The sequence below is a fragment of the Berghia stephanieae genome, chromosome 11 (assembly GCF_034508935.2).
Source record: "Berghia stephanieae isolate SIO BIC M18660-M18661 chromosome 11, UCSD_Bste_1.3, whole genome shotgun sequence".
NCBI classification, from domain to species: Eukaryota; Metazoa; Mollusca; class Gastropoda; order Nudibranchia; family Aeolidiidae; genus Berghia; species Berghia stephanieae.
Window position 1 is genome coordinate 27,887,077 of NC_088370.1, and position 22,500 is coordinate 27,909,576.

A 22,500-nucleotide genomic window follows, 5' to 3' on the forward strand; every position below is an offset into this window, starting at 1 on the left:
TAGACTGCTTTTTTTGGGGATTATTTTTTTTCCATGTATTTTTCTTTCTTGCCTTTTGTCTGGCACTTTTCATACACATGTGTTCAGTGTTAACTGTTTGTTTGGGGGCTGAGTGATTTTTTCAATAAAACTCACGTGATTCTCGTAAATCGCCGAGGACCTATCAACAATTCAATAATAGCAGGAACGAAATTGACTTCACTCAGCTCTTTGTTATTGTGTTCAGACAATAATTTTAATGAATAATTCTCACTAAATTATATCAATCAGACTGTAAACGTTCAAGGTTTTGCACATTTTTCTGTGTTGGTGCGTATTTCCGGCTGGAAGATGTGATTATTTTACTTAATCAATGCACGCAATTACACAAACACACACACATACACACACACACACACACACACATACCGTTTATTGTGTGTGCTCGTTCGCGTTTGTGAGAAAAATAGATAACTTAGATGGATAGATAGTTAGATAGATAGATAGACAAATAGATAGATTTATAGATAGATAGAAGATAGATAGATAGATAGATTGATTGATTGATAGATAGATAGATAGATAGATAGATTTATAGATAGATAGAAGATAGATAGATAGATAGATAGATAGATAGATAGATAGATAGATAGATAGATAGATAGATAGATAGATTGATAGATAGATAGATAGATAGATAGATAGATAGATAGATAGATAGATAGATAGATAGATAGATAGATAGATAGATAGAAGATAGATAGATAGATAGATAGATTGATTGATAAATAGATAGAAAGATATATAGATAGATAGATAGATAGATAGATAGATAGATAGATAGATAGAAAGATAAATAGATAGATAGATAGATAGATAGATGGATAGATAGATAGTGTCACAAAGATAGAAAAAGAGAAAGAAAGTAAGTGTGTTTATGTGTATTACATGTATGTGTATGCGTGTGTGAGTGTGTATGTGTGTATGTGTGTGTGTGTGTGTGTGTGTGTGTGTATTTGCATGTGTAAAACATGTAATCAAAATGCCATTCAAGTTATAATGATGCCCTGAAGCGAGAACCAGGAGGGATTGTTGCTATTTATTCCAAATCCCACTTATCCGATTCCAATCAGAATTCTATTGTTGTGTACGTTAGTAGTTAGTTGTATTTATAAACTATGTCAAACCTCTCACCAGTTTTGGTCTTCGCCGTTTTCGTTCTTGAGAGCCATCAGGCTCATGGAGCCAGAGTTTATCCCGGTTTTTATTATAGATAGAATGAAGTTGACGTCACTCGGGTCATTGTTATTGTTTTTTGCCATCCATGTTTATGAGTAATTCTCACTAAACTGTATTGACCAGACTATAGATAGTATGCGCTTGGCTAAGAAGCTCATAACATTGCCATCCGGAAGTGTAACGGACCAACACACAAAACTGTGTGTATCCATGAACGTTTATAGTTCAGTGAGACTCATAAACGCGGACGGCAAAAAACAATAACAAAGACCTAAGTGACGTCATCTTCGAACTATCTATAAACGTTTAAGGTTACACAGAGTATGTGTGTTGACTCGCTATACTTCCGGATGGCAATGTTATGAGCTAGTATGCGCTTGGCTTAGAAGCTCACAACATTGCCATCCGGAAGTATAGCGAGTTAACACACAAAACTAAGTGTAACCATGAACGTTAATAGTCTGGTTAATACAGTTTAGTGAGAATTACTCGTAAACGTGGAAGGCAAAAAAACAATAACAAAGACCCGAGTGACGTCAACTTCGTTCTATCTTCCGGCTGGTGGATGTTATGAGTTTTTAAAAACTAAACGCATAACATCAATAGCGTTTAAATGTGGTGAAATTACTTTACAAGACGTCCCAAGCCAACAGCAAGACTGGAAATGGAGGAAGAGACAAGACGCCTTTAAAGAGCTAATAATATTTTCCTTACGACAAAGGCAACGCTTATAGTGTCTAGGTACTCATTCTATAACTGAGTTTGGTGAGTAAATGTGAATAAATAAGCTTTTTCAAGGACTCTGCTTTTTACAAAGTCCACAACAGGATTAGAACCTGTGCGGCATTGTGGTCTAGTGGTATGACACTCACTTTCGGATCAGAAGGTCCTGGGTTCGAGATCGCTCGCGCATAATTGAGTCCTTGTAAAAAGCTCTTTACTCACATTCTCTCACCGTATTCAGGTGTAAAATACCTGACCGTTAACAGCTTTGTCTCTGTTGAAAATTTTCAATATCGACTAACAGGCGTCATGTCTCGTTCTACACGTTACATGTTGTTGTTGGTCAGGGACCATTTGTAAAGCGCTTTGAGCACGTTTAGTGGATATTGCGTTATATAAAAGCTCACGTTTTTAAAGTATTTATAAACTATTCAAACCTCTCACCAACTTTGGTGTTAGCTACCTTAGTCACTGAGAGGCATCAGGCCTGTGGAGCCGGAGTTTATACCGGTTTTTATAGCGTTTAGCGAGGCTCGAACTCAGGACCTTCCTATCCGAAAGCGAGTGTTATACCACTAGACTACATAGTCGCGATTTAAATTAAAATTATTATAATTTAAATAGCGTTTCGTGTCGTGCGAAAGTTGATTCATTTTCATGCATGGGACACCGGGTTTTGATTGCAGAAATTCCACAAGTCATTATTATCTTGTAGATAGCAACAAGTGTTTTGTATTCAGTACTAAGTGGTCACTTTTGTAATGAGATCTGAAATGAACCGGGTCGTCGGGTCGTTGGACGTCCCGACGGTTGTTAATCCACCCAATCCCCGAGCGCGCTGTGACTGGAGACAGCTGTTCACACCGTTAATTCCCGGCAAGTGACTGCGTTATGATTCTGTGATTACCTCTCCTTGGTCTGCCAAAACAAAAGGGTGGGATTTGCACTGCTAATGGGTATTCTGTGGGGACACGGTCCTGCCTCGTCGTTTTCAGTTTGGATTAATCCGTCGTGTCGTGGAAAGTAAGCTGGGCATTGTCCGTCTAAATGGCATCCCGCTTTCAGGGCATATTCTGTTTTATGACAACCTGCCGCTATCTGACGGTAGTCCGTCTAATAACAAACCGCTTTCTGCGCATATTCTGTCTAATGACAACACGCTATCTGAAGGCAGTCCGTCTAATAAGAAACCGCTAACTGAATATAGGTTGATAAATGACAAACCGCTTTCTGGGCATATTATGTCTAACGACAAACAACTATCTGAAGGTAGTCCGTCAAACCGCTTTCTGTACATATTCAATCTGATGACAAACGGTTATCTGAGGGTAGTCAGACATTGTCCATCTAATAGCAAACCGTTTTCTGGGCATGTTCTGTCTAATGACAAACCGCTATCTGAGGGTAGTCCGTCGAATAACAAACCGCTGACTGAAAATAGGGGTGACTAACAGCAACATTTAACATGTAAGACACGACGTCACTTTTAGACGATACTGTATTACATTTTTTTTTCGGACAGAGACTACGCTATTAACGGCCAGATACTTATTTTACACATGAGTACGGTGAGAGAGTGTGAGTAAGTTGCCCTTTCCAAGCACTCAACTATATATGCGCCGCACAGAGCGGGACTGGAACCCAGGACCTTCCAGTCTGAAGGTAAGTGTCATACAACATGTAACAGGGCCACATCAAAACAAACAAACAAACAAACAAACAAACAAACAAAGAAACCAAAAAAATTAATTCCCCCTCTCCCTCCCCCTCACCCTCTAAAAACTCGAGCAAGAAAATCAAAAAATAAAATCTTGCACAATGATACTTCCTATATTATTAATTTCGATTTCTCATCTTAGATTCACATATTGATGATATGCGTTTAGGTACATTACTCACAGCAACCGACAGCCGGATATAAAGTACCAACACGCAGAACAAAGTGTAAACTTGAATTTTAGTGAGAACTAATCACCAAAATGGCTGTCTGAATAGAATAACAATGGTTACAGGCGAGGTTAAGGATTATCAAAAAAGTTATGAGTGTTGGTGATAATGATGATGATTATGATGATGATGATGATGATGATGATAATGATGATGATGATGATGATGATGATGATGATGATGATGATGACGATTATGATGATGATGATTGTGATGATGACGACGATGATAATGATGATGATGATGATGATGATGATGATGATGATGATGATAATGAAGGCGACGACGGCGACGACGACGACGATGATGATGATGATGATGATGATGATGATGATGATGATGATGATGATGATGATGATGATGATGATTCAAAAATGAAGTTGTTTTTTTCTCCTATAAAATTGTGACCATTATGCATAACAACATACTACATAGGCGGCCCTATTATAAGGTTTGCATTAATCCAGGTCACAAGATGTGATTGGAAAAGCGGAACGCGGAACGATTGTTTTGAGTGGTGAGGTAATCCTTGCCTTTGTTATCACATCAACTTCACGGTTCAGAGGTTAGGGGTCAATCATGCTTCTAATCGACGGGAGCAATCTCACCCCGAGACATGGGACAGAGGGTTGGGTGGTTCATTTTCGTACATAAGGGTAATTGTACTTTTTTTGTTGTTGTTAATAACGGAGGTTGGTGAGCAACGAGGGAGATAGGATATGAGATAGAGGAGGAGGAAGAGGAGGAGGTGGTGGAGGAAGATGAGAAGAAGAAGGAGAAGAAGAAGAAGAAGAAGAAGAAGAAGAAGAAGAAGAAGAAGAAGAAGAAGAAGAAGAAGAAGAAGAAGAAGAAGAAGAAGAAGAAGATGATGATGGTGAAGAAGAAGAAGATGAGGTGGTGGTGTAGGAGGATGAGGTGGTGGTGTAGGAGGATGAGAAGAAGAAAAAGAAGAAGAAGATGATGATGATGATGATGATGATGATGGTGGTGATGATGAGGTGGTGGTGTAGGAGGATGAGAAGGAGGAGGAGGAGGAGGAGGAGGAGAAGAAGAAGAAGAAGAAGAAGAAGAAGAAGAAGAAGAAGAAGAAGAAGAAGAAGAAGAAGAAGAAGAAGAAGATGAGGTGGTGGTGTAGGAGGAGGAGGATGAGGATGATGAGGAGCATAAGTAATCGATGAGTTTAAGGTAAAAAAGGACATGAAGTTGTTGTGGTAACAATTGACGAGGTTAAGGATGATCAACAATATTTTAAGTGGTGATGGTAATGGTGATGATGATGATGATGATGATGATGATGATGATGATGATGCTGATGATGAAGGCGACGACGACGACGTCGATGATGATAATGATGATGATGATGATGATGATGATGGTGATGATGATGATGATGATGATGATGATGATGATGATGATGATGATGATGCTATTGATGATAATGACTAAAGTGATGATGACACAGAAAGAAAAAAACGAATAGAGCAAGGGCATGTTGATCGGATTCAAAGTTCAATTCTATAAAGCTGAACCTTACACTATTATACATCACTGTACTTGAGCACACTGCCTTCAATGTGGGTTTTGTATACTAAAATAATTGGAACAGTTTCTTCTTCTTCTTCGTTCCCGTCGCGTCACATGGTCAGTCCGGTCTGGTGAATGAAGCCCACAGTGGTCCTGAGGTCGTCCTCACTGCCGTACAGCTTCTTTGAGTATGGGGTTGGGTCAGGTCAGAAGTTCCTTCTAAACTGGTTGTACCTTGGACATTCCATTAGGACATTTTACAGTTTAAACTGTGGATATCCCAAACCTACAAAAAAATTTAAAAAGGGAAAATATAGAGTAAAAACTTAACAATTACACGATAGTAAGTGTATTGAACATGAATCAAAACAGGGGCACTGAATTGTTTCAGTACGCGTCTGCATAAAAACAGCAGAAATAATCGGTAGCCAATAACCTTGATTTTGAAAATGATTCGTCGGGGGTGTGTCTTTTTTACGAAACCCGCCGAAACCCGCCGAAACCCTGCGAAACCCGCCGAAACCCGCCGAAACCCGACGAAACCCGACGAATCCCGACAAAGTTATGGAAAGTAGGTGGCTGTGGGGAGTGAACCTAGAACTCAGGGAAGTGTACACCATTGGGGAGTGAACCTGGGACTGGGTTTCGGCGGGTTTCGTAAAAAAGACACACCGTTCGTCGGTGGCCAAATTGTACCAGTATCGAAATAAGCAGAGTGGATTAACTTGAATACTGACTCAACTTGTAATAATGAGGGGCGCACTTATGTCTTCTTATACTTATATTATAGAAAGCACACGACCAACACAGCAGCTGGGGATTTAATAAACGCAACTACACACCAAAAAAACCCCCCAAGGATTTAGAAGAGAACACAATGAACGCGCAAGGAGACCAAGGACCAAAAACATCATCATTTTCGTGTTTTGAATAGAGGATATTTATTTTTGTTTCACTTGTCGATTTTTCTTATTCATGGTGATCATGTGGTGTGTTCAGATGGTAAGGTTAAACTTTCGCCCGGTGACAAATTTCCTAATAATAATGATATTAATAATAATAATAATAATAATAATAATAATAATAATAATAATAACATAATAATATTAATAATAATAATATTATTATTATTATTATTATATATAATAATTAATAATAATAATAATAATAATAATTAATAATAATAATAATAATAATAAATAATAATAATAATGATAATGATAATAATAATAATAATGATAATAATAATAATAATATATAATAATAATAATAATAAATAATAATAATAATAATAATAATAATATAATAATAATAATAATAATAATAATATAATAATAATAATGATGATGATGATGATATATAATAATATATAATAATAATAATAATATAATAATAAATATAATAATATATAATAATAATAAAATAAATATTATTGTCTTCAAAAAAGTGGTAATTTGTCATTTGGTTACACATTGATAACAATACAATATTGACATAGACACACTCACACATATGCACACTAGTAACATAGTAGTCATCTAAAAAAAAACAAAAAAAAAAAACCCGGCATCAACAACAACAACAACATCATCATCATCATCATCATCATCATCATCATCATCATCATCATCATCATCATCATCATATTGCTGTGATTAACTGGATGCTTTTTGTCTTTTGCTGTAACTCTAGACGTGTCAATTTAACTTTCTCCTTACTGATGATTTTCAGTGTTTCCCAAAAAAATGACAGGCTTACTCAGCAGAAAAATGGATTTTTTAAAACTCAAACAAGCTCTCTACAAAACAACTTTATGTTCTTATTAATTAAACAAAGATGTCCAAAATAAATCTGAATAAGAAAAAATGTATATTGTGTAATAACAAATGTGACGATTTTGCTTCATGTGGTAAGGAGAGGGTTTAACATAACAAAACTTTTTTTTTTAATTTCAAAGAGACGATTTCCAAAAAGAATAATCATAAGTATTTATAATGCCATGTGAGTGTTTTATTTGTTGAGTACAATTTTCTATCAGGATTTTACTGTTATTATTTATATCAGTGGTAAGCTTTTCTTTTTTCATTAATTTCTACACGTCCGATTTCTTTTCAATTCAATTCAATTCAATTATTTTTATTTTTATTATTATTATTATTATTATTATTATTATTATTATTATTATTATTATTATTATTATTGTTATTATTATTATTATTATTATTATTATTATTATTATTATTATTATTATTATTATTATTATTATTATTATTGTTATTATTATTTTATTATTATTATTATTATTATTATTATTATTATTATTATTATTATTATTATTTATTATTATTATTATTATTATTATTAATATTAATATTAATCATAATAATACAACTTAGTGGAGTTGTTACTACCACATAATCTCATGCGTCTGTAAGTTTTTCATTCATCCTGTTTTGTTGATAAAGGGGAAAGCCGAAACGTCCATTATATCTGTTTTCGTATATTGATTTGAAGCTTACATTCAATTTCACATTGTTATTTATTATTTCTTCGAGCTTCGAGCAGCACCATTTCCATTACATGAAATATCGATGAAATACCGGAGTGCTGGTGAACGGGAAATGAAGACCCAATTGAACGCCAAAATCATAAGACCGACTAATTTGTTAATGGTCAAGAACTATGTGGAAATAACTCACTGGTTCTATGTCAGACATGACAATATTACTGGAACCCACAAAAGAACAACGATCATAAGTCTCTTTGATAGAAAGACAAGACAGATTAGATAGTGATAATCAACAATCTAGTCTAGTGGTATGTCACTCTTCTTTAGACCAGAATGTCCAGGGTTCGAGGCCCGGTCGACTAATTTGTTAATGGTCAAGAACAATGTGGAAATAAATCAATGGTTCTAAGACATGTCATCTGCTGCTACTACAACTGTTACTATTATTACTACTACTACTACTTCTACTACTACTACTACTACTACTACTACTACTACTACTACTACTACTACTACTACTACTACTACTACTACAACTACTACTACTACTACTACTTCTACTACTACTACTACTACTACTACTACTACTACTACTACTACTACTACTACTACTACTACTACTACTACCTACTACTACTATTACTACTACTACTACTACTACTACTACTACTACTACTACTACTACTACTACTACTACTACTACTATTACTACTACTACTACTACTACTACTACTACTACTACTACTACTACTACTACTACTACTACTACTACTACTACTAGAATGCACACAAAACCAAAGTTAAGTGTTTTAATAGAAAGACAGACAGACTAGTGAGAACCAAATGATTTGACTATCATGTTAATCCATTTTATTGTCAAGACACAATGTAAATGTTGCTGCTCGAAGCTCGAAGAAATTAATAACGATGTGGAATTGAATGAGAACTTCAATTTAATATACAATAACAGATTAAATGGGCGTTTCGGGTTTCCCCTTTATCAACAAAACAGGATGAATGGAACACTACAGACGAATGAGATTATCTGGTTGTGGCGTTGTTAAGATGAATAAACAAAAACATTCATTCATCCTGTTTTGTTAATAGAGGGGAACCCCGAAACGTCCATTTTATCTGTTTTCTTATGTAAAATTGAAGCTTACATTCAATTTCACATTGTTATCTATGAGTTTGTAAACTAAACGCATTGCATCAATATTATGCAGGCTGTGGGCACGTGAATCAATGACAACACTAATCTCGTTACAGTGAAAGCACTCCATATAAAAAAAAACACATTTAATCCATTCAAAATCCAACAATATGACTCGAGGAAATAATAAAGACTGCGGGCCTCTCCACCCACTTCATTCTCTCACTGACCCATTCCATGGGAAATCTGGACGAAATGACCACCACCACCCGAACCACCACCATCACCACAACAACCACAGCAACCACAACGACAGCAAACCATCCACTGTCTCCAGTATCATCAGTAGCAGCACCACCTTAACCAACATGACAACAAACAGTGGCGCCACCACCGCTCTCAACCACAGTCACAACACCAACGCCAGCAGCAACATCATTATCCACGCTAATTCTACTACTACTGCTGCTGCTGCTAATTCTACAGCAGTAAATAAACAAAGCCACAAGACTACGAATGGGAAGAGGAATGGAGGGAGAACGTTCATATTCTACGACCACTCGTCTGTGAATGCCAGGGACGAGGATAAACCGCATTATCACAATACGTACAGGAACATGATATCTAAAGCTGATTTGGTGAGTACACACAATTAAAAAAAAAAAGAAAAAGAAATTGAGCTCTTATATATCAAGCTAAACGTGCTCAAAGAGCTTTACAATGGGTAGAAGTAATAGTAGTAGCAGTAGTTGTGCTTGTGGTAGTAGTAGTAGTAGTAGTAGTAGTAGTAGTAGTAGTAGTAGTAGTGGTGGTGGTGGTAGTAGTAGTAGTAGTGGTGGTGGTGGTGGTAGTAGTGGTGGTAGTTGCAGTAGTAGTAGTAGTAGAGTAAAGTTAGTAGTAGTAGTATAGTAGTAGTAAGTAGTAGTAGTAGTAGTAGTAGTAGTAGTAGTAGTTGTAGTAGTAGTAGTAGTGGTAGTAGTAGTGGTAGTAGTAGTAGTAGTAGTAGTAGTAGTAGTAGTAGTAGTAGTAGTAGTAGTAGTAGTGGTGGTGGTGGTGGTAGTAGTGGTGGTAGTTGCAGTAGTAGTAGTAGTAGAGTAAAGTTAGTAGTAGTAGTAGTAGTAGTAGTAGTAGTAGTAGTAGTAGTAGTAGTAGTAGTAGTAGTAGTAGTAGTAGTAGTAGTAGTAGTAGTAGTAGTAGTAGTAATAGTAGTAGTAGTAGTAGTAGTAGTAGTAGTAGTAGTAGTAGTAGTAGTAGTAGTAGTAGCAGTAGTTGTGCTTGTGGTAGTAGTAGTAGTAGTAGTAGTAGTAGTAGTAGTAGTAGTAGTAGTAGTAGTAGTGGTGGTGGTGGTGGTAGTAGTGGTGGTAGTTACAGTAGTAGTAGTAGTAGAGTAAAGGTAGTAGTAGTAGTAGTAGTAGTAGTAGTAGTAGTAGTAGTAGTAGTAGTAGTAGTAGTAGTAGTAGTAGTAGAAGTAGTAGTAGTAGTAGTAGTAGTAGTAGTAGTAGTAGTAGTAGTAGTAGTAGTAGTAGTACTAGTAGTAGTAGTAGTACGAAAGTTGAGCTTTTATATAGCGCACTATCCACTTAACGTGCTCAAAGCCCTATAGAAGGGGTCCTTAGCCAACAGCAACACTAAACATTTAGGGCGGCACATGACGCCTGTTAGGCGATATTACAATTTTTTTCAGACGGAGACAAGCTGTTAACGGCTAGGTACTCATTTTACACCTGAGTACGGCAAGATTATGTGAGTAAAGAGCCTTTTCGAATGACTCAACTATGCGCCGAGCGAGCGAGGCTCGAACCTAGGACTTTCCGATCCGAAAGCGAGTGTCATACCACTAGACCACATAGCCGCACAAAATTCGTTGACAGAATGTATGACCCACCATCGTCTCTAAGCGATTTTATCTCGGGAAGAATTAAATGGGGGAAAAATTAATTTCCAATTTAACTGATCAGAAATTGAAATGTTTTTTTTTTGTTTTTTTATTAATAAAATAAATTAAATTTCCCTTTATTCATCCCATAGGGGTATTTTGTCTCTAGGGTCTATTCCAAGGGAAGACTGGAATAGCCCCGGTGTCAGTCGCAGTGCAGCGTCTCATATTGAGCTAGGGCTAGGTGACTTAATCAAGGCCACCCAGCGCAGCGGCGTATGATCGAACTCGGTACCTTTCGGGTACGAAGCAAAGACCGTACCCCTGAGCCACTTTAAACATCTAAATTTTAAAATTTAACTGGAGGCAGCAGAAATGTGGTTTCTTAGAAGGATATTAAGAATCTCATGGACAGCGAAGAAAACTAATGAAGAAGTATTAGAGCCAGCTGAAACTAAAAGGTTATTAATTCGTACAATAAGAAAAAGACAAATGCAATTTTTAGGGCACCTAAATCGACATAAATGTATTGAACATCTTGCTCTCACAGGAAAGATAGAAGGTAAAAAGAGAAAAGGTAGACCAAGAAAAACATATTTGAATAGTTTGAACAGCTGGGTGACAAAGAAAGAGAAGAGTAATATTAGTTTTCTAGGGTTATCTGATCAGAGATATGAATGACGTACCATGATCACTGATGTCTGACACAGACTTGGTACTTGAAGAAGAAGAAGAAGAAGAAGAAGAAGAAGAAGAAGAAGAAGAAGAAGAAGAAGAAGAAGAAGAAGAAATTTGAAAATAAAATTACGCCCTGACGCTACAGCATTATTAGATGCCATCGCCTAGGCATTCCATGAAGAAGAAAAAACTTGAGCTTTTTCCTCCTTCCTCTTCGTTCCCGTCACGTCACATGGTCAGTCCGGTCTGGTGAATGAAGCCCACAGTGGTCCTGAGGTCGTCCTCACTGCCGTACAGCTTTTTTGAGTATGGCGGTTGGGTCAGGCCAGAAGTTCCTTCTCAACTGGTTGTACCTTGGGCATTCCATTAGGACATGATGTCCATTTTCATTTTCAAGTCCGCAGTCACATTGTCCAGAGGCACCTGCTCTGGACATCCTCCACATATGTTCCTTTAACTGGTTGTGTCCAGTTCTCAGTCTGAAGATGAGCTTTTTTATATAGCTCAATATCCCCTAAAACTGCTCTAAGCGCTTTACAAAGGGTCCCTGACCAACTTCAACACGTAAGATGTAGAACGAGACATGACGCCTGTCAGGCAAACTTACGGTATTCTCCGACATAGATAACACTGTTAACGACCAGGTACTCCTTTTACACCTGAGTACGGTGATAGGATGTAAGGAGTCTTTTCCAAGGGCTAAACTATTCGTCGAGCAAACAAAATTCATTAACAGAATGTGGTCCAGTGGTATGACACTCGTCTTCGGATCGGAGGGTCCTGGGTTCGAGTCCCATTCTAAATTGCGCATAGGTAATTCCTCGAAGAAGGCTATTTACTCCCATTCTCTCATCATCGTTTAAAATGAGTACCTGGTCGCTAACCGTGTTATCTCTGTCCAAAAAAAAAATGTAATATCGCCTAAAGGGCGTCATGTTATATCCAATATGTTACGTGTTTCTGTTGGCTAGATACCCATATTAAAACGATTTGAGCACGTTTAGTGGATATTGTGCTATATAAATGCTCTAGGAGTTTATTTTTTCTTTTGACTTAACATATGTTATGTCCACAAAAAAGTATTTCTTGACAATCATTAGGCCCATGGGGCCTATGGAGTTTTCCCCAGTATTTATACCGTGAATCAATTGCTAGCTACCCTTTGGATAGGATGCGTGCCTATCGCAATGTAAGTTCCGCCGGATCTAACAAAATCAGATGTCAAATCACTTTTGGGGGATGGGGTCAGAAAAAAAACAACCCCTCTAGACTTCAACCGTTAACGTCCTCACCCCCTGTGTGTGGGAAGCAAATGGATCTGTAAATCTTGCAATATAGGCTCATTTGGCTTTTTGCAAAAAAAAAAAAAATATGACCGGAATACCAAAAGACCTTTCTTCGTTATTCTCATCTCTTCTCCTTCTATTCTCCATTTTTTTTTATTATGGTTAAGGGAAATAAATGGTTATAAAATGAACCGCATTGCTAGAATAACATGCGTTGCTTCCCTTGTGCGTCTAAGCAAATTAATACGCCTTCAAATCGTAATTTTCTCATCTCGTATTCGTCTTTAGAGTTTAGATGGTTCATTAGTGAATAAAATCAGTGATGGGTGATTTTCAATACTATTTATTTATTTAATTATCGTTTCATTTATTGATTTATTCATGTATTTATTATTTATTTATCTATTTATAAATACTGAGCAATACTATATATATATATATATATATATATATATATATATATATTATATATATATATATATATATATATATATATATATATATATATATATTACTAAATACTACGTTAGGTAGCCATTTGGGACACCTAACTCAGGTTTTCATAAGGTTTGTGCATTAGGTCACCCATTTTTCGGGCGACCTAACTCAAACGCATTCATCTTTCATACTCATGATGCAATGCCTGTAAATAGCCCTGCATTGCTTTGGTCTGTGTCTTTACTTTCTATATTTCAATTTTTAAAGAATTCCAATCACTAAATAAAGATATATCAGTGTTTAATCAAGTTCGTAGTTATGTCACCCATTGTGTAAATGTCACTTGCGTGACACAGGCTAAAACACATGATATCTCACATGTCCGGATATATATCAAGGCGATTTCAATGCTAGAATTTTTTTTTCAACCCAATTGATTTTTTGGGAAACATATCCACGACCAGAAATTTGACGAAGTAAGTTTTCTGGTCTCAACCTCAAGATATACATTTTTACATCCAGCTTACGGAATGGCATCGCGATTTTCTATTTTACGACAATTGACCGAATCTTTTATTTTACGACAATCTGACCCAAAACGAAAACACTACGGGGAAAGAAGGAAAATGAAAGTAGCACAGAATTTGCGGTATTCGACATGGAATTCTCCATTCTTGTCACCAGTAGACTGTCTGTCAGTCCGTTTGTTGACAAGTAATTTATCAGTTTAATTCCATCATTTAGTAATTGCAACATGGCGGCATTGACTAGAAGCAAACGTTTGGTTGAACTTGGCATTCAACGAATGTTAATGTTGGAGTCCAGACAAAAAGTTTGAAAAAGGTAAGAGTAAGAGTAAGTTGAGTAAAGAACAGGTAAGAGTAAGACTATGACTAAGAGACTAACTCTAGATTATAATTATACGTATACTTATACTCATGCTTTTTCTAGAACTTAATTAAGATTTTGATTTATCTAGATGAATGATAACGTAGACCAATTCTCAGTCACTGTACTCTAGTCTAGTCTCAAAGGTTAGATAGAGGAGAAGGCAATGTTGTTGTTTTTTTCGTTGCCAGTTTTGTTTGTCACAGATAATAATAATATGAGAGGCAAAGTGTCACAAAGTCACAAAAGACAGCAAACAAAACAAAAAAATGATAATAATAGATGACTCAAGACTAAAGATTTTTATGTGTATATATTATAGTCTCTATTAGTCTATACTCTAGGTTTGTAGTAGTAGGTACTTTGGTAAAAAATTCAAATTGGATTGAGATCAATGAAACCTATATCATTTTAAAGTGCTTTTCAACACGATTCTAATGATACCAAAATTGTGAAAATCAGATAAACAGAAAAAAAGTTATGCTAGTTTAAAGGCTGAAAAATGGTCTTCTATTTGCCTTTGTTATTTACTGACGGACTTTGTGACCTGAAAATTGTTGCATTTCCGGTAGTAACCACCATTTGGATTTCAAAACTGGTCTAAAATGGCCGCTAAGATTTGAGTAAGAATTTTACTGGAACGAATTTCATGGATGCGGTATACAACTTTGCCCTGAATTTAATTTTATAAAAAAGTTAAGATGTTAAATAAACGTGCCAGCATGAAATTTTGATTTACCAAGTTCTAATCTTTTAATTATCCAAAGCTAAATTATACCTTATTTTATCCATAATCAAAAGTTATACTAAATTGTCATTGATTTTAAAATAAACTACACCAAACGATAGAGTAATTTCTCCTGATGAAAATAAGACATCAATCATTAAAATCCATCCATAAACAAAAAATCTATGGAACTTTTTCTGAGACCCATCACTCAAAAGTCCAAAAAATCGGGTCACAGCCACTAGGCCATTTATCGGCTCCCTGCTGGAGGGCCAAATGGACGTTTACCAAAGTACCTAGTAGTAGGCTCTATGATGACTATGCACATTTACTACTCATTCTCATACTTTTATTATGACATGTACGTTATTCATCGTCCACATAGATGAAAGCTTGGAATAACTTGGAAACAAAAACCAACTTTAAAGTTTTGTGCATGTCAATTAAGATAAACATAAGTTAGAGGAGGGGCATTTTGATTCTTAATTTTGTACTTAATTAATTAATCCTAAACTTTTATTCTCTTCCACAAAAGATGCTGAGCAAGAAATGCCCTCCAGTTCTTCATCTCCCGTTCCCTCTGCTGACAGAGATATTGACCCAGATGTAAGATTGAAGAAAAACATTGTGTCTTTTTTTAAGCAAATTCTAGGCCTACTGTTTTAAGATAAAATATATTTTTTATGTTTGTTTTAAAGATTCTCAAATACTTTTATAATTGAGTATTTAATATTTATTCATTTATCATTTTTTGATGCTGTCTCTGTGTATGTTAATGTTAGATATTTCATGCCTCAACCCCGTTTTTAAAAAAACAACTTATTTTCTCACACATGAAATGCTATAATAATGCAATGCTTATTACTCATAAAGCCAGTGCTATTGAACATGTTATGCTACTCAGTCTTACGATTAGAATTATTAGTTACACATTTTGAAAATAATTATTTTAAAAATAAAAGTTGTTACGATTAGTGACTGTCCTAGTTCTTTACAGAAACTCAGCTGAGGCTTCTCCCTATTCTCTCACTTTAATGGTGCATCATTTCCTAGGTCTAATGCTATGTCGCATTGAAACCTATTTTCTAAACAAATCTAACCATATTTAAATAGAGCATTACCTGTAATATCAGATCACTTTGAAGGCACCATTACATTTCCATTTCTACATTTGAATCAATCAAAAACTTAATTTCTTTTATATCAACAGTTTGTTCCAGCACCACCATCTCAAACAAGTAGTGAGGATGAGGGGGAAGAAATGCTTTCCAAATTGCCAGCTTTGAGGTTCAAAGAAAAGATCCTAAATTGGAATCAGGTACCTAATAAGACAGATCATTTATTGAAAAGCATATCTTCATCTCTCTGCCCTCTTCTTTAACATGTCATTTGTTCTGCATTATAGCTCCTTACTTAATTCCTTACTTAATCAAACATCTGTGCTTGTATTTTGGATGATCACCTTGTACTGTTGCATCCGCTTAGCAAATTTCAGGCTTAGAGTAAGAGATACATCCAAAAACATTTTGATGGAGAATAAATAGTCTTGCGGTTAAATACTGCTTTAAACATGTCAAATCTTAATAAGCCGTGTAAGCAAATTTCTATGAAAAATCTGTCTGATGTGAACAATCTTTATTTTGCATTCTCAGGATCCAATGCTGATTGACAATGATGAAAGTAATCATTGCGAATCTGAAATTGTTGAATTTCATTCTGATGGATTAGTCGACAATATAAGGTAGGAAAAACCACTATGAGATACATGATCCTATTTACATAAATGATAATTATAAGCAGTCATTGATCGCTGTCTCCCCTAAGATCTAAAGACACAACCAATCTTTATATAGTTTCTTAAAGTCACATAAAATACAACATACAAAGCACATATAATAAGGTTGAGAACAGGGTGGAACATAAAAAATGCTGTCTAATATGATTGATTTATTTCTTAAAAGTGATAATTTTTTAAGTCAAACTCTGGTATATGTTAGTGTCCTCTGTTAAAATATTCCATGTTTAAAAATAATAATAGGATATAACTCTTGATTTTTATCTTGATCATGATTGGAGCAACTAGGTATCTACTTATGCTATTTAATCTAATTTTTACGAATTATATTTATTACTGATTACTACTATTTTACATCAAATTTCTAATAAAAAGAATATGTTTTTAGGCCTGATGAAAAGTTACCAAATCCACAAGAAGTCCGTCTTGAACCATCCCAACTGAATGAAAATAGGAATGAAAGCAGTAATAAGGTTAGTCTTATTACTTTATTTGACGAATTGACTTTAGCGGAAGGATAAACGTCTGTTTTGATTATGCAACATCAGAGGAACAATTTGAGTAGATCGGGTCTATATCTCCAATTTTTTGAATGTCTGCTTGGCAAGGTACATTTATGGTGCATTGCTTTACTAGCAGCATAAGTGTCAGGTGTACAAGGTGTTAATTAGGATTGGAGGTTAGAGTTGTGATTTTATTAAGAGTCATTAACTGAAATTTCTATAAAGAAGACTGACAGCTGGTCCAGCCAAACTGTATAGATACATTAAATCCAAGTCTTTGGAGATGTTCTGTATTTAAACATAGAATCTGTCCTGCGAACAGTCTTTGTCTCATGGTTTCAGGGATCGGGTTAAATGTATGCACTAAATTCAGTAACATCAATGTCAATCACTTAAATTTACACAAATTCACATTTTTGAATGTCTCTTCATGGTTAATGGTTTTAAGTTAAAATAACTATAATATTACACAGTGTTGATTGAAATAATTGTCCAGTGTAATGAAAGCCCATGTAGTATAAAAGATGGATCAGATTTGAATTATAGTCCCCTAGTTATAGAATTATAGTGGCCGAGTGGTAAAGGCATTGCACTGTGTCCCGCAAGGACCTGGGTTCGAGCCCCGCTTCAGGCACTTTCGTTTTTTTCATTGAGCAAGATTATTAACCCCCAATTTGCTCACTTGGACAACATAGGTGATTCCTTTTGTCATCAGACATCTTATTTGATGAGTTATCTATATTCCTTTGTGGAATGTCTAGGCGACGTTATCTTATGATGTCGTGGTGAAAAAGGCATAATTAAAAAAAAAAATTAATAACAAAAATTTAATTAGAAATTAGTGTGCAATTGTAAGAGGATTGAGATTCTGGGAGTCAAGCGTTTAGAAAGTGGCCATTATAAATTTTGGTAGTTATTGGGAAGATGATTAGATTTCAATAAGTATGTTTTTCTTTTTTTTTAACCTACCTTCATAAATATCTGAACATCAACACTCCTCTATCTAACTTATTTAATAGACATTATTTTTAAAAGGTGATTTGTCCTCAAGGATTTTTTTTCAAGCATTTATAAAATCACTGCTTATGGCATTATCATCTGGGCAATGAACTTTTCTTTGATTTACATTTCAGAAACCAAAACGAATGTGTACGTTTTGTGATGAATTTCAAACCCATCTCACTCGTCATATAAAAAGAAAACACAGTACAGAGGAGGAGGTGATTTCTGCTTTGAAACTACCGAGCAAAGAGCAAAACAGAATGTTTGATACCATGAAAAAAAGCGGCATTTTTAAAGCAAATGCAGAAATTCATCGCAAAGATAAGCAAGCAACTTTAATAAGGGAGAGACGCCAAGGCAATGCTGATACAGTAATGTGTTCTGGCTGCTTAGGCTTTTTTGATGGCAAAAATATCTTTCGTCACAAAGAAAAGTGTTCTCGAGTGATGTCTTTGCAAGCTGACACAATTAAAATGACTTCTTTGTCAGGCTGTGCAAAAGAAATAGGTGTTGATGTTGAGTTTAAGACCAATGCCATTGATAGGTTTAGAAAAGATGGTGTTGGAGAGATTTGCAGAACAGATTTAGTTGTATTGTTGCTTGGGAAAAAACAATGGGCAAGATCAGTAAAAAAGGAAAGATCCGTTATAATGGGTGAGATGAGACTGTTTGCCAACTTAATTTATTTATTACGAGCAGAGTCCGAAAATAAAAATGCCTCGGGACTAGATGTGTTGGACTACAAACAATTCAATGTACTTGAAAAGGTTGTCATCAAATTTTGTGACAAAGATGATGGCCAAAAGGCCGGTTTGAAAGTGAGAATCGGATTTGTTCTAAAGAAGGCAGTCAACGTCATGAAAGGGTACTTTATTATGAAATGTGTATTTGACAAAGAGCAAGATTTGAGCAGATTTATAGATGTCCTCAATCTGAATTGGAGCTTTATCTTTTATTCAGCTCAAGTAGAATGTGAATTAAAACGGGGTGGTCTTCGTAAACCAGCAGCCATGCCATTGGAAGAAGATATTTCAACTTTCAGAAAATACTTGTTGCAGGAAATGGTAAATGGGATGGCTCAATTTGGTATCTGGGATAAACAGACTTTTATTTTCATGAGGAATATAATTTTGTCAAGGATAACCATGTTTAATGCTCGAAGAGGTGGTGAGCCAAGTAGGCTTACTTTAGCTGAGTGGAGAGATGCCATCACAGGTGCTTGGATCGATCCAAATTTAATTATGGATGTTGACGATCCAATGGAAAAATATTTGATCGATAATCTGAAACTGGCCTACCAAGCTGGCAAAGGTAATAGAAAACTTGTTCCTGTTTTGTTCCCAATGGACACAATAGAGCCTATAACAAAACTTCTAAGTGAGAGGATAAATTGTAATGTTTCTATTGAAAATACATATTTGTTTCCCAACACTGGTCAATCAACTGACCATGCCAGTGGATACCATTGCCTTCAGTCTGTTGTAAAACGTTGTCCTGGACTGAAGCAGCCTCACCTCCTGATTGCTGATAAGTTTAGACATAGAGTTTCCACCATGTTTGCTCAATTAGACATTCCAGAAGAACAAAGGACCATTTTTTATCGTCACATGGGACACTCTGAATCTGTCAATAGAAATGTGTACCAGTGTCCATTGGCAGTGACAGAAATCACAAAAGTGGGGAATTTCTTGTTGAACTCAGTAGATGATACACCACAGCCTCAAAGAGTTTCACATGAAGAAGGGGAAATCAGCAACTCAGATATTTGTTCTACAACATTACCTCAACAACATGAACTGTCCAGCTATCTTTCTGAGCAAGCAACAGTTAATGAACAAAATGTACAGCTTGCTGGAAACAGAAGCAAAAAATCACCAGACGTTACTCAACGTCAATATACAAAATGGTCTGATCACGAGTCCGATATTGTAAACTCTTACTTCAAGAAATATATCACAGATACCTCAAATAAAGGATGTCTTCCCAGCAAAAGAGATGTACTTGAATTTTTATCAAAATACAAAGTTCTTGAAGGTTATGAAAATAAGCCAACTTTGGTAAGAAACAAAGTCTTCAACGAGAAAAAGAAGTTCAGAAGTTTCTGTTCTGCATAGATATGATACAAGACATAAGATGGGTGACAGGTGTATTAATTCTTGTTTTTGATGCTCATACATATATATAATATACAAGCTGGGATCACCCTTCCCCTGTGGGATGTAACAGTGTAAACATTTTCTGTAAATTGTAAGTGTGTTGATATTTGTCTTTTTTCTTTAAATTGCTGGTCTTGAATTAAATTTCTAGGTCTTGAATTTTAAAATTGTTTTTAGTGATAACCTGTAATCATCTAAAAGTTGACAGAATATCTAGTCAAATGTCTAAAATATTTCGCTTTGTCTTTCACAAAATTAAGAGTGGAAAACTGTTCAATATTTATAATGTTTGTTACAAGAATGATTGCATTGAAAATATTGAAAGTAACCACCATCTGGTAGGTATCGACTGCCTCATTATACTGTAAGACATACGTGCAGTCAACATGCTAAAGATGATGGCATCTGTGTTTTTGAGTGGATTTGATGAACAAATTCACCTTTTTAAAAAATAGAATAAAATCATCCAGATGTTTTATCAAAACAAAAATTCATACAAAGCACATTTATTTTATGTCGATTGTAAACACCATGCAATGTTGGTGATGATTGGTTCAATGGTTTGGGAGCCTTTTATGTATGATAAGGAAAAGTCAGATTTTCCAAATACATGGCAGATATCAAGTAACATTGCAAATCGTGTATTTTTGGTGTATGATTTCATGAAGTGTTTATGGTACAAATATGCATTAAGTGACCCAATGGGTGACATAAATCATTTATTTTTAGTGTATAATTTCATCAACTCTTGTTTATGTTACAAATGTGTATTAAGTGACCCATTGGGTGACATAAATCATGTATTTTTGGTGTATAATTTCATTTAATGTTTATGTTACAAATGTGTATTAAGTGACCCATTGGGTGACATAAATCATGTATTTTTGGTGTATAATTTCATCAAACTCTTGTTCATGGGTAACATCACGTATTTTTAAAATATATGTTTATCTCATATTGGTTTTTAATAAATTTTTATTTTAAAATCAAAGTTGTTACCGTCATCATTTGTTTAATAAATATGCTTATCTCTGTCCGTTTATACTTCTACTTCTATCGTTTGTGTTGGGTACTTGTCTGGATAGAATTTTTTTTTATGCTTACACATGTAGGTACATTCAATTTTCTATCAACCTAAGACAAGTGTGTTATTTACTGCTCGAATGCTGGTTAAATCACTTGTTAATTGGTTGGTGCTTTAAACAATCATACTGGGATGGGGTTCCCGACCTCCCATAGTGAGCAGGGAGGTACTTACTGTGTCTTCTACCCCCCTATATCTGTTTTCCAATTGCTTTCTGTTTTTGTCTTGGAATGAGATGCTTAGTTTTGTCCTGATCCTGGCCGGAGTTCTTGGCTGGGAGGGAAACCGTCGATTGTATAGTCATAGTTTTGGGAGATTATATTTTTTTCCTTGTATATCTTCTCTCTTTTGTACTGTTATTTTTTTTAAAATCTTTAACATCTGATTTGTAAACATTTGAGTATATCCCTCTTTGTGGGATCTTGTACTGGTGTCTGGATAAGACTTAGGTGATCTCAATCTAAGTACACTGATAGTATGTTCTTGGAATCTACATTTATTGTTCTCTATTTGAACCATTCCCATTTGCCCTATTTTTTCCTTAAGTCCTTTTAATTGTACATCTAGAATGTTTTTACTATCCAATTTTCTTCCTTTTTACTGGCGCTGATATAACCTAAATGTGTTGCAAGCGCCGTAAAACCCTTAAAAACAAGCAAAGACATAAACAATCCAAAAACACCAAATATTGTCATGGGTAACCTAACTCACATTTTTATTGGAGTTCCTAACGTAGGAAATATACCATTGCAATTTGTGGGCTGCCTAAGTAAGTGAAAACAGTAAAAGTTAGGTCATCCAGTTAATTTTGTATCTCTTTTACTTTGTCTAATTTTTACGCACATTTTTGTGGAATTATTCATTGTTTCATTTTAACATGTTTAGTGCCCCTGTGTGGCCGAACTTGTCTTTAATAAGAGATATATAGCTGGGTGACCTAAGTGATGTTTATACAATGGGCTACCAAATGCAGTAAATAGAATTATATATATA

At 35.2% G+C, this 22,500-nt stretch overlaps 2 protein-coding genes across 2 annotated transcripts in view; both read left to right on the forward strand.

Annotated features, from left to right (window-relative positions):
• Window positions 1–6,138: 6,138 nt before the first annotated feature.
• The window catches only part of LOC144956378 (uncharacterized), a 90,875-nt gene continuing 74,513 nt past the window's right edge, over window positions 6,139–22,500 (forward strand). The window contains exons 1-2 of the mRNA XM_078886876.1: window positions 6,139–6,414; window positions 9,148–9,712. Coding sequence (XP_078743002.1) covers window positions 9,245–9,712 — 468 coding nt within the window. The 5' untranslated portion in view covers window positions 6,139–6,414; window positions 9,148–9,244. The remainder of the gene's footprint in view (window positions 6,415–9,147; window positions 9,713–22,500) is intronic.
• On the forward strand, window positions 13,935–21,409 carry LOC144956560 (uncharacterized). The gene is made up of 6 exons (XM_078887140.1): window positions 13,935–14,195; window positions 15,503–15,573; window positions 16,178–16,285; window positions 16,620–16,708; window positions 17,151–17,235; window positions 18,399–21,409. The coding sequence occupies exons 2-6, from the start codon at window positions 15,517–15,519 to the stop codon at window positions 20,379–20,381; spliced, it is 2,322 nt and encodes a 773-aa protein (XP_078743266.1). The 5' UTR covers window positions 13,935–14,195; window positions 15,503–15,516; the 3' UTR covers window positions 20,382–21,409.

Coding starts and splice junctions, on each gene's coding strand:
- LOC144956560 (XM_078887140.1), top strand. CDS start 15,517: ATGCCCTCCAGTTCTTCATCTCCCGTTCCCTCTGCTGACAGAGATATT. Junction 16,286..16,619: donor AGATCCTAAATTGGAATCAG/GTACCTAATAAG, acceptor TTGCATTCTCAG/GATCCAATGCTGATTGACAA. Junction 17,236..18,398: donor GGAATGAAAGCAGTAATAAG/GTTAGTCTTATT, acceptor TTTACATTTCAG/AAACCAAAACGAATGTGTAC.